Source organism: Silurus aristotelis, assembly GCF_946808225.1.
Source record: "Silurus aristotelis genome assembly, chromosome: 12".
Taxonomy (NCBI): Eukaryota; Metazoa; Chordata; class Actinopteri; order Siluriformes; family Siluridae; genus Silurus; species Silurus aristotelis.
Genome location: NC_139585.1, coordinates 18119731 through 18130966, shown reverse-complemented (window position 1 = coordinate 18130966; position 11236 = coordinate 18119731). Strand labels below are relative to the sequence as shown.

Genomic DNA, 11236 nt, shown 5'->3' with positions numbered 1-11236 from the left:
CTGCCATTCAGTAACAACAATTTCAAGAGAATAGAGTTCATAATCTGTAGCGCACACAAGCCATTGTAAGCTCAGTGGTTTCCACAGCCTTTGTCCACTAAGTAAAACCTAGATGGCACTAAAATAGGCCTCTGTTGGTTGAGTGTCTAATACCTTCTAGACAAGTGTGAATACCACCTGCCAACATTTAAAACACCCTGTGCTAGAATGTAAAAGAAAAGAAAAATTTACACTGGTAAAATATTTCTGCATCATCAGGTGTTAGTTGGGCTTGGTAAAGCTCAGTATTGTTGTTTGGCGGCATCTGCTTGGACTTTATGGTGCAAAGGACTCTTTAGGATTTATTGTTTTACTGACAGCTGTAACTTCCTACCACAGTGAACTATGGTGAGTTGTGATGTAGTTTTTCTTCGTTGCAATTATATTGTTTGTGAATTTAAATTTTACTTAAGGCTTTGTCAGTAAAAGTAGGACCAGGGTGCTATCTGCTTGGATAAATGTACAATATATATCTTAAATTTAGACTAATTTGTATTTAAAATTAATGGCATGGCTTTCGTTTTACCAATATGAATAATGCTAAGATATAATATTGAACCTTTTTTTTTTTTTTTTAATTTACAGTATATAAACTAATAGTGTTTGGTTGGTTTTTATGTTTCATGTCAGAGTGGTGGTTATGAAGTGGATCTTTTTGTGGATCCCCCAGACCATGACCTAATCTGTATCATATGCAAGGGGGTTCTACGCTGCCCTGTGCGTGTGGCATGTAACCATGTCTTTTGCAAGAAGTGCATTTTGCAATGGATGAGGAGGTATGAAATCTACAAATTACATTTATATTAAAAATAATTCATGCAAAAAGAAGTGTTGCAAATGTTCACATACTAAACAGTGTGTACTGAACTGATTCAGGCAGGAAACATGTCCGTGCTGCAGGAAGCCTATTAGCCAGCGCCTTATGTTTGTCATGTTCAAGCTCAGTAAATCCATTGGTCGTTTGCCAATCAAGGTAAGAATACCTTTGGTAAGAATGCCCAATGTAATGTAATGATAACTAAATATTATAATGGTAATATCAAGCTCAATCAAAAAATGTCATGTTATGTCATGTTATTATTTTCAGTGTCGAAATGCACAACAGGGTTGCACAGCCACCTTCCAGCTCTCAGAGGAGTACCTCCACAGCTCCACATGTCCCTTTGAGTGGGTGCTGTGCCCACAACAGGGCTGTGAGGCTAGGGTACTGAGAAAGGAAGCACAGGCCCATGCCCTGGTCTGCAGCCAATGGAGGCAGCTGTGTCCGATGGGTTGTGGCATGCTCCTGAGTCGCACTACTCAGACCCAGCACAACTGCTACAAAGAGCTGCAGGAGCGCTATGAGGCCCAGAGACAAATGCAGAGACCCATCGCCTATGCACTGCGCAGAAAAATGCAGCGAATGCAAAGTCGCATGGCCCACATGGCTCAGCAAATTAGCCTGATCTGTGAAAGCCTGGAGCTTAGAGAGAACCTGGAGGAAGAGGAGGAGGGGGAGGATGAGAGCCCTGGTGAGGGAACCAGTATGAGAAGACACTCCAGAGTCAGTTTAAGCTCCATCACTCCTACGAGCTCTAGCAGCAGCAGCTCCTAAGAAATATGCCCTTTATATGTTTTTATAAGGTGTCTTAATGTGTAAAAAAAAAAAACACAATACACAATCAATCATTTCTCCCTGTCATTTGTGTAGTTTTATCACTCATGAGTAAATTCTAACAGCTGGCTTACATATAATGCATATGTCACATACTATATATAAATATAAAGAAATCATAATTCCAAAAAAATTCCATGTTAAAATTCTTCTAAAAGCAAATAACATATAAAAGCACTATTTTATAGTGCATCCTTCAGTACTGGTACGTATAAATCACATTAATTAAAAATAAACATTTCACAGTAAATGCATATACAAATCTCATTAAACAGGAAAGCCATGTTCTGCTTGCAGTGAGTTTATTATAATCGAATCAGAAATGTACAAATGTTTAATCTAGATATACATAGCTAAATACGCCGTAAAGTCGAATGGTCGTAAGTTGCATAGGTCGTAGGTCGACGACTACCTGTAAACCAAATGCACAGTGATAATAGTGTTTTCTTAAATGGCCACAGAGGGGCACTACTATAAAGGGAAAGAATGGTTTAGAAGCAGGTCTGGTTGGAGTTCAGAGAAGGAGTGTAGGAGGCTCAGGTGCTGATTGGCCCTCAAAGGCTGAGCGCATAAACGGGAGTTTTATGTCATCCATGTTTGGCAACACAAACACTTTCTGTAACACAGTTACAATAAATATATACATATACAACAAAAAGTAATAAAATATATTAATACCTAGTTAACATCAAAACATCAAATAATCAAGGTCATATTTAGAGTAATGTAAAAAATAAATAAATAAATAAATAAATAAATAAATAAATAAATAAATAAATAAATAAATAAATAAATAAATAAATAAAAATACAAAGTAAATGTTTAACCTGAAACTCATCTTGAAGTTTTTTCTCAATCCATTCAGTGACATGACAGAAGTTCATTTCCCGTTCTCCTAATTTAGGCTGAACTCGCAGGTCAAGTTTTGGAGGCACACAAAAACTGTACCTAAAATATAGGTATAAAAACAATCAAAATAAATAAATAAATAAATAAAAAAACAGGAGGTTCATTAACTATTTCTCAATCATCCACTGGCAGGATAAATAAAATTAAAGAATAGTAACACTGAACAATTTAGATGTTAATCTGTGTTTAATTATTTTCATCTCCTTTAAATACAAATGACCACAATTGTGTATTGTTTTGTGGACTGTACCATATTCTGTCTGTTGGGGGAGGAGGAATATTGACAGCAAGTTCTCCAGAAAGCTCTTTAATCTCAACAGTGAGAACCAGAGGTGTGTTTGACATCTCCTTTATCTTCGTTTTGATGTACTCATTTTCTGTAGCTTTCTGGAAGTATTTGGATTTAGCAATTTTGTCAACAAGTCTCAAAATCCGCCAGCCTGTGCTGCCCCCAGCCAAACTGCTGTAAAGAAGAAATTAGGGTTGTCTGATATCTGGCCTGAGTTAAGCATTAAATTATTTAATTTGGCAGCAGTCATTAAGTGCTGTTTCACTGATCTAGAAAGCAGTTTAAATATATAATCCATGCATCACCTTGAAAAAATCTAATTGGTTTCTATGGATGAAAGAATATATTTGAATATTTTGGTCACATCTCAGCACTAAGGTTTTTATCTCCCTGAAATTCCTGAGGCTGATTGGATGGAAATTCTTCTTCATCAGATGATCCTGCACTTGAGGATTCCTCATCACTGTCCGCCAGTACAGCAAGTTTGGACCTGGGATTTCTACTGAATTATTTTGTGATGATAGCAGAGGGTTGAAGAAACAGTACTTAAATTCTAAGAACATTACTTGGAAAGATCTCAAAACTCTGGACTTTTAGTAGTTCCTTTAATAGCAAAGTCCACTAACAGCAGTAGAGCAGTTTCACTTTTAGCTCCTAAAATTTGGAATAGACTCCCTGACAGTGTTCGGGTCTTAGACACAATCTCTCAGTTTAAGCACAGATTAAAAACGTATCTTTTTAGCAAGACCTACACATAACACATCACATATTATAACCTTGTGCTCCAGTACATCTGATCAGTTTATTAAAGTTTATTAAAGTTTATTTTAACTTCTGTTTTGACCAATAAATCTAAGAAAACCATATCTAAACCATATCCTGAAATGATTTATTGCTAATCATAGTCTCTCTAAGTAATATTTTAAAATGTATAAATATTTTGAGTCTAGATAATAATGCAAACCCTACCTTTAAACGTGTTCAGTGCAAACTAACCTTACATGGTAGACCTGAATATCTCGTGCTGCTTCCAGTTCTTCTTTGCCAATTTTTGACAGGTTAATCTTTGTCTCTAATGTCATCTGTAAGGCTCCTTTGTACTCAATGTTCAAGTGAAGCCACAGACCTAAAATAGAGAACACACGATACAGTAATTAAATATTTATACATGATAAGTTTAAAGATAACAAAACAACCGGATTATATTTCTCCAAAACAATTAATCCATGAAGGACAAATAAATAATTAAATAGTGAAAGCTTAAACAGAGACTTGATGGAGATTTTAGAGGATTGTGATCGCACAGACTACAAATGACAATCTATTAGAGCAGATTATGAGACCCAATCACATAATGATGAGAGCAATAATTCTGTAAGTGGAATGAAGTGTGATTAGAACAGCAGGACTGTGACACTCAGAATTACATAACTACTGCAGATCATCAAGCAGGGACAAGCAAAAGTCAGACAGACACGTGCACACGTACTGTCTACTGTGTACTGCTCATGTGCAAACACACACACACACACACACACACACACACACACACACACACACACACACACACACACACACACACACATGCCTGCACTCACATACCTTCTCTTTACAACAATCAACTACTACAGATATTTTAATTAATTAAATATATGCACAAATAATCTATGTGACCAAAAGCTAATGGACATTTGTACCACATTTCTATATGTTATATGAATAGATTGTTAATACAATGTATTTATTTAGCAAAAATCATGCAAGTGGGTTTTTACTATCATATGCATAAGATGTGCAGTTACATTTCAAGCTTGTAGGACACAGTTAACAATAATTCATATCATATTTTAGAAAGCATTGATCATCCATAGTATATGCCTGGTCAGGCACACAGTGATTAAGCTACTAATTTGACTTTATAGAATATTTTTGAAGAGAGCTGCATCCATTTAAAAAAATATCATAGGTATTCAGCTTAGCATGGAACATAGCAGCACATAGACAGTCCACATTCCTTTCTCTTTGTGATGGAACTAATATGTTCCTGTATAAATATCTGTTAAGGCTTGTTCACACACCTCTGCCATTGACCTGTGGCTGGAACAAGTCTGTTATCTGAGGCATGCAGGAACCCAAGGAAAGCTCAGTTACAGTGAGTTTATCCATGAAGTAAGGCAGCTGTGGAGTAACATAACTTTGTTATTTTTCATAATAAATCGATGAATTTTAATGGGTAAATATAATATTTTGTGGTGTGGGAGTAGTTGGATTGGGGGTAGTTGGTCTTGGTGTTTGTGTTTGTGTCATACTCTTATTTTGCCCAGCTTGCATTGAATCTTGTGAGCTACTTGATCAGACCAGTACTTCTGGCAGAGGAAATCCCAGAAGATGCGACCAATCAGGGCATTCATCCAGACAGACTGCATTCCTTCTCCATGATGAGACACTCTCTAGAGTGAAGATTCAAAATAATAATAATTAATTAAATAAAAGGTCAGGCACATTCTTTGCTAGTTTTACAGCAATCGTTTCTCTAATTAAATGAAGCAAAATTACCATGGAACTAATGCTGCCTATTCTCTATACCATATTCCCTGCTCATTTTTTTTTTGGCTGTTTATGCATAATAATGTTTTTAATTATTGATATCCACTATGCCACTATTAACCTGCCTGATCTGTCTTAACCTACCTGAACTGTCTCAACCTCTTTCTACATCCCTAAATGCTAATGATCTTGACGAAATGGCTAATAACATAGACACTATTAGGCCTTACTAGCACCTTAGACACCGTTGCCCTCATTTAATTAAAAAAGGTTAGAGAAAAAAACACCTGCACCATAAAAGTCATATTCATGCCCTCAAAAGAGCAGTCCATAATCTGGAAAGAAAATGTAGAAAAACTAAATTAGAGGTTTTCAGAATAGCATACAAAGACAGTATGCTCAGCTACAGACAGGTGCTAAACGCTGCTAGGGCTGAGCACCTGAGCAAACTCATAGAAAACAACCAAACCAATCCAAAGTTTCTTTTTATTACAGTGGCTAAATTAACAACAAATCAGGTATCTAAAAAGCGTATTCTATCACAGTTTAGTAGTGAGGACTTTATGAATTTCTTCACTAAAAAATCTTAAGTATTAGAAACACAATTGTGGAGGTCCAACCTGACAGCATCTCATGATCCAGTCTCACCTAAAGCTCTACAATTACAATTACAATGCTTTGCTTTTTTAAGTATAGGGCAGGAAGAGCTGTACGATACAGTATTTTCACCGAAGCCAAATCAACAATGTCTTTTAAATCCCATTTCGACTAAACTACTAAAACAAGTGTTGCATACAGCTGGTGAGCCTCTTTTCAATATTATCAACTCTTTACTATCATTAGATCACGTCCCTAAACCCCTCAAGTTGACAGTTATTAAGCCTTTTATTAAGAAACCTAATTTGGATTCAAATCAACTATCAAATTACAGACCCATTTCAAACCTTCAATTTATGTTTAAGATTTTTAGAAAAGATTGTGTCTGACAGTTCTCTTACAAGAAAACAACATCTTTAAAGAGTTTCAATCAGGTATGAGGAACTGCTCTAGTTAAAATCACATATGACCTGTTTTTATCTTTAGAACAAGGCTACATCTCTCTGTTAGTTTTACTAGATCTTAGTGCTGCATTCGACACTATAAATCATAACATTTTCTTGGATCACTTACAGAATTACATGCCTCCAGAATGCACCAGCCAGAGTTCTCACAAGAAAATATGACCATATAACCCCAATCTTAGCATCCCTACACTGGCTACCTGTTAAGAATTGACTACAAATTATTGCTAATTACTTACAAGGCCCTAAATTTGGCTCCCATATATCTATCCAGTCTTCTTACATACTACAATCCTTCACACTCCCTGAGATCTCAAAACTCTGGACTTTTAGTAGTTCCTATAATAGTAAAGTCCACTAACAGCAGTAGAGCAGTTTCACTTTTAGCTCCTAAAATTTGGAATAGACTCCCTGACAGTGTTCGGGTCTTAGACACAATCTCTCAGTTTAAGCACAGATTAAAAACGTATCTTTTTAGCAAGTCCTACACATAACACATCACATATTATAACCTTGTGCTCCAGTACATCTGATCAAATGCATTTTATCAACTTGTGCTAATCTCACACTCTGGTACTCATGGTAATTCTCACTCTTTGGTGTTTTGTATTGTTTTAAGATTTATAACCACACTCTTGATATCATCCAAATAAGGGTGGGTTCCCCTTTTGAGTCTGGTTCCTCTCAAGGTTTCTTCCTAATAACATCTAGGGAGTTTTTCCTTGCTATGGTCGCCCCAGGCTTGCTTATCAGGGATAAATACACATCATTCACTTAAATTCTTAAATTCTGTAAAGCTGCTTTTGAGACAATGTCCCTTGTGAAAAGTGATATAGAAATAAACTTGAACTTGAACTATATTCACTTGAATAAAAAATCAGCATGATTTCTACAGACCTGATTTTTTTTAGAAGGACTTCCTTGCCTGCTGTTATTGCAGAAGCATGGTGAAGATCTGCCCTGGTCTGAAGAGATGAGATCAGACATAGCTGAGATATTCTCAATGCTCCCAGTGACCTGCACTGAACTAGAGGATTTTTCATCTTGCAAAACAGAAACATCTACAATGGGGAGAAAAATTACTGGAATGATTACCAAGAGTGTTAAACAGTTATATAGGAAAATATTGAACTAAATACATAATCACACTGAAATTGACAATTTTTGTATTGTATATTTTTACATGTCAATAAGACATGTATTGCCTTAAGATTCTTTTCTTTCTAGTTTCACTAAGGTTTTTGAATAATTTATGCTAGCATAATGAATAAATAACTAAATACTAAGAATTTTTTACTAAGAATTTTCAGAATTTTGATACTATCACTGCAGCATCAGAGAGGCTAAAGCTCTTACCGGAATCATGCTGGCCCTCATTTCTGTACATGGACGCTGTACAAAGGTAATGAAACCACTCTTCTTTCTCCCTTCCTGTTCTGGCAAAGAGATATAGTGTAGTATTGTGATTGGTTTTAGATTGGGATTTGGCTAATTTCTCATTGAAGTGAGGATCATGTTGATCCTCTGTTAATTGCTCTGCCGTTGCAACAGTGATGCAAATGGGATACTTCCTGTTCCACACTCGCTTCTGTGCCAAGGTTGGGGGTGATAGGAACACCTATTGCCAAAATAAAATTTAATGTATTGTACAGTCATAAGAACATGCAGTAAAACAAGATTTATTGAGTCAAAAAGGAAGTTATAATAAGTTGTAAAGCACAGACCTTGCTGCCATCCAAGTGAAACCTACGTGAATGGGTAAAGCTTTGATCATAAAAAGGCTCATTGAAGGTAGCCCACGGGGGGATATTGCTGCGGGGATAATCCAATCGAATGCAGTGCCCCTCCAGCGTAAAATATACAGAGTGCATAAGAGATGGGTGGTATGTTTCTGGATCATAGGTGTACATCTCATTAATCCAGCCCTGAAATACAAAACATGATTTCTTTCCTCTTTTATCTCAATATAAAATAATAATCCTTAGTGTTACCACTGCACTATTCCCTGTAGTATTTAAGTATTTCTCAAACAATTCAGTTAATAAAGGCAACATGTAAAAGAGCTGTCAGTTAATTGTAAAAGCAGCTTCTGGGTCAGACAGGCTGTGGGTGGCTGCTTTTCTGCATCAACCCCTGGTGAACAGTCAGAATCCAAAACAGGTTGATTAAAAATCTGGCAAAAGCTCAGAATGGCAGTGAGACACTAATTGCATATTATGAGGGGCACCAAACTGTGATATAAATTAATATAGCTCCAAGGACTAATGTTCTTGAAGTAGTAAAAAATAAAGACTTAGGTTAAAAAACAAACCATCAACTAACACTTAACCCCAGCAGAACCAAACTGCTGGTCATCCCAGGTGATTTATTTCCAGGTCAAGATCTCAGAATAACTCTTCATAGCTCTCTACTCTCCCCTTCAGCCACAGTTTGCAACCTTGTGGTAACTATGGACAATTAACTGTCCTTCTCTTCACATGTTGCTAATATGGATAGTTCTTGTCGGTTTTTAACTAGGATTCAACTAGTTCTGTCCACACAGGCTGCTCACATGTTTGTTCAGCGCCTTCTTACCTCAGAGACCTCATCACTCCTCGCACTGCACCACGCTGCCTGAGATTCTCCAGCACTGCTTGAGTGGTACCACTTTCTCTCAGGGTAAGAGGTAAGTATACTTCAAGACTCTTCTCTGTTCTGGCACCAAGGTGGTGAAATTAACTTACCCTAGATGTCCGAACAATGAAGTCCCTGGCTATCTTTAAGCAACAGATGAAGACCCCTCTTCCTAAAACACTTAATCTAGCACTTCCCAGGTTTGCTTTGTTTAAAAAAAAAAAAAAAAAAAATCCTCTGAGTTGTATGCTGATTTATCTTAGGTTTGTAATCTAGCGTACCAGTGAAAATTTATTTGACAGAGACTCAAAACACTTTTTTTTTTTTTTTTTTTATCAAATTACCTTACGTGTGTTCTTTTTGCTCTCACCCTGAATCCAGTCATGTTTCTTCTGATTAAAACTGTCTGAAGGAACAGAATAACGATGTTCAGTCAATCCTAATCGGATGAGGAGTAGCCCCAGCATGAAGCCAAATGCTATTCCCACAAATATTCCAGACCAATAAGAGGACAAAGGTAAGATGAAATAGCAGTATAGCAGAACAGCAACACAGCTGAGACTCATCCCTGGGACTGGAGAACAGGGCTGCTCTGATATGTCCTCAGCTGCTGGGTGGCTTTTATTTTTTGCCATTACATCATGTACAGCATCTTCATATGTGCAGTCCTCCACAGGGTCTTCACCCTCTAGTTTGTTTAAGTGACTGTTGAAATGGCAGGATCTGCAGTGAATACATTTTATACATGGTCTCACATGCTGGTTCGACTTGGCCAGTCCCTCACATTCTACTTTTATAGTCTCACCACTTGATTTCTCAAGCCATTTAGAAAAGGTAGAATCATTGGAACCTGTGCTCCTTTGGTGCTTAAGCATGTCCGTGCTGTCCTCACCTATGATTTTACTAAACACACTGAGAGGCTCATGCATGGCTTCAGTGAGTTTTCGACAGGTGTCTTCTAGCTCCATTTCAAAAAAGCCTGCTTTGGCTTCAGTTGGGTAGAGATTGACAGGAGATGGAGGAGCAGTGCGAGACTCTCCAATACGGCCTTTAGACTGAATCAGCTGGGTCCACAAGTGCAGGCTGAGCTTAGAGTCTGACTTGGATTGGGACACCTCAGGTCTGCTGTAAGAAAGTTCAGTGGAGATAGACTTCACTAAGCTGATTAAAGGTCTGGGCTTAAGTGATGAAGTGTATTTTAGCTGCAACTCAGTAGAAAGAGATTTCACCAGGCTAGCCAGAGGCTGGTGGGAGGGAGAAAGGGAACTCAGACTGGAGGTTGAGCAGTCCCTAAGTGAGCCTGGTGAAGAAGGGGACAGGGGAACATGAAACAATGGAGAGTGGAGCGCCCACTCTTTGTCTTTTTCAGTCTTCATGTCATTAGAGGATGACTTGGACTTATGTAGTTTCTGGTTATTCCTGTCTAGTGTGACTATAAGATCACTTTCTTCAAGACTGTCCCTTTCACCTTTTGTGCCTGTTAGCTGGATGACAATGCCACTCATGCTCAAATCATACTGTTCTGTCTGCAGAGTTGGGTCCTCAATCTCAGTGGATGGCTTCTGGCTTAGTTCATTTCCTGCCATGTTTCTTATCTCTGTGTGTAACACACAAAGCACCTTCAAGTCAGCAGAAAAAAATGACAGACCATTAGATACTTTGCTTTATAAATATGGCATACCAGCATGTTTTTCTTTGTTTAAATAAGCATTGGAAAAGATTGTCTGGCACTAGGTTATTATTTTCCATTTTCTGTTTTAATATAAAGCATTGAATGGATTCTCTGTCAGAGTCAAGTCCCTACAAACTGCTTGGTTGCACAAAAAAAGAAATAAGGCAAGTCACTCTGCATAAGGGCATCTGCCAAACAACATAAACATTAAGTTTCACATAAACATACAAAAAGGATTTTAACTGTTGAAATATGGGATGTCCTTGCTGTATAATTACACTTGATCCTTAAAATATATTAAATTGTCAACTATGTCAATATATTTATATATAAAAACATAAAGTACAGTAGCAGCATTAATGTATTTCAGCAGATTAATAGGACATGATTTAATACATCCTGAGTGCTTAGGTTTACTTAGGTTTAGGTCCACTGCTTTATGCTTGAAATAC

At 37.2% G+C, this 11236-nt stretch overlaps 2 protein-coding genes across 2 annotated transcripts; one reads left to right on the top strand and one right to left on the bottom strand.

Moving 5' to 3' along the window:
• Positions 1 to 228: 228 nt before the first annotated feature.
• On the top strand, positions 229 to 1710 carry rnf151 (ring finger protein 151). The gene is made up of 4 exons (XM_083557672.1): positions 229 to 387; positions 670 to 815; positions 916 to 1012; positions 1127 to 1710. The coding sequence occupies exons 1-4, from the start codon at positions 385 to 387 to the stop codon at positions 1631 to 1633; spliced, it is 753 nt and encodes a 250-aa protein (XP_083413798.1). The 5' UTR covers positions 229 to 384; the 3' UTR covers positions 1634 to 1710.
• Positions 1711 to 2076: 366 nt separating this feature from the next.
• tex2l (testis expressed 2, like) lies at positions 2077 to 10706 on the bottom strand. The gene is made up of 11 exons (XM_083557616.1): positions 9457 to 10706; positions 8224 to 8424; positions 7856 to 8117; positions 7397 to 7560; positions 5201 to 5341; positions 4970 to 5069; positions 3888 to 4017; positions 3256 to 3390; positions 2853 to 3065; positions 2521 to 2641; positions 2077 to 2309 (listed from the first exon to the last, which is right to left on the bottom strand). Exons 1-11 carry the CDS (start codon positions 10696 to 10698, stop codon positions 2208 to 2210), a joined length of 2811 nt encoding a protein of 936 aa, XP_083413742.1. The 5' UTR covers positions 10699 to 10706; the 3' UTR covers positions 2077 to 2207.
• Between the last annotated feature and the right edge of the window lie 530 nt (positions 10707 to 11236).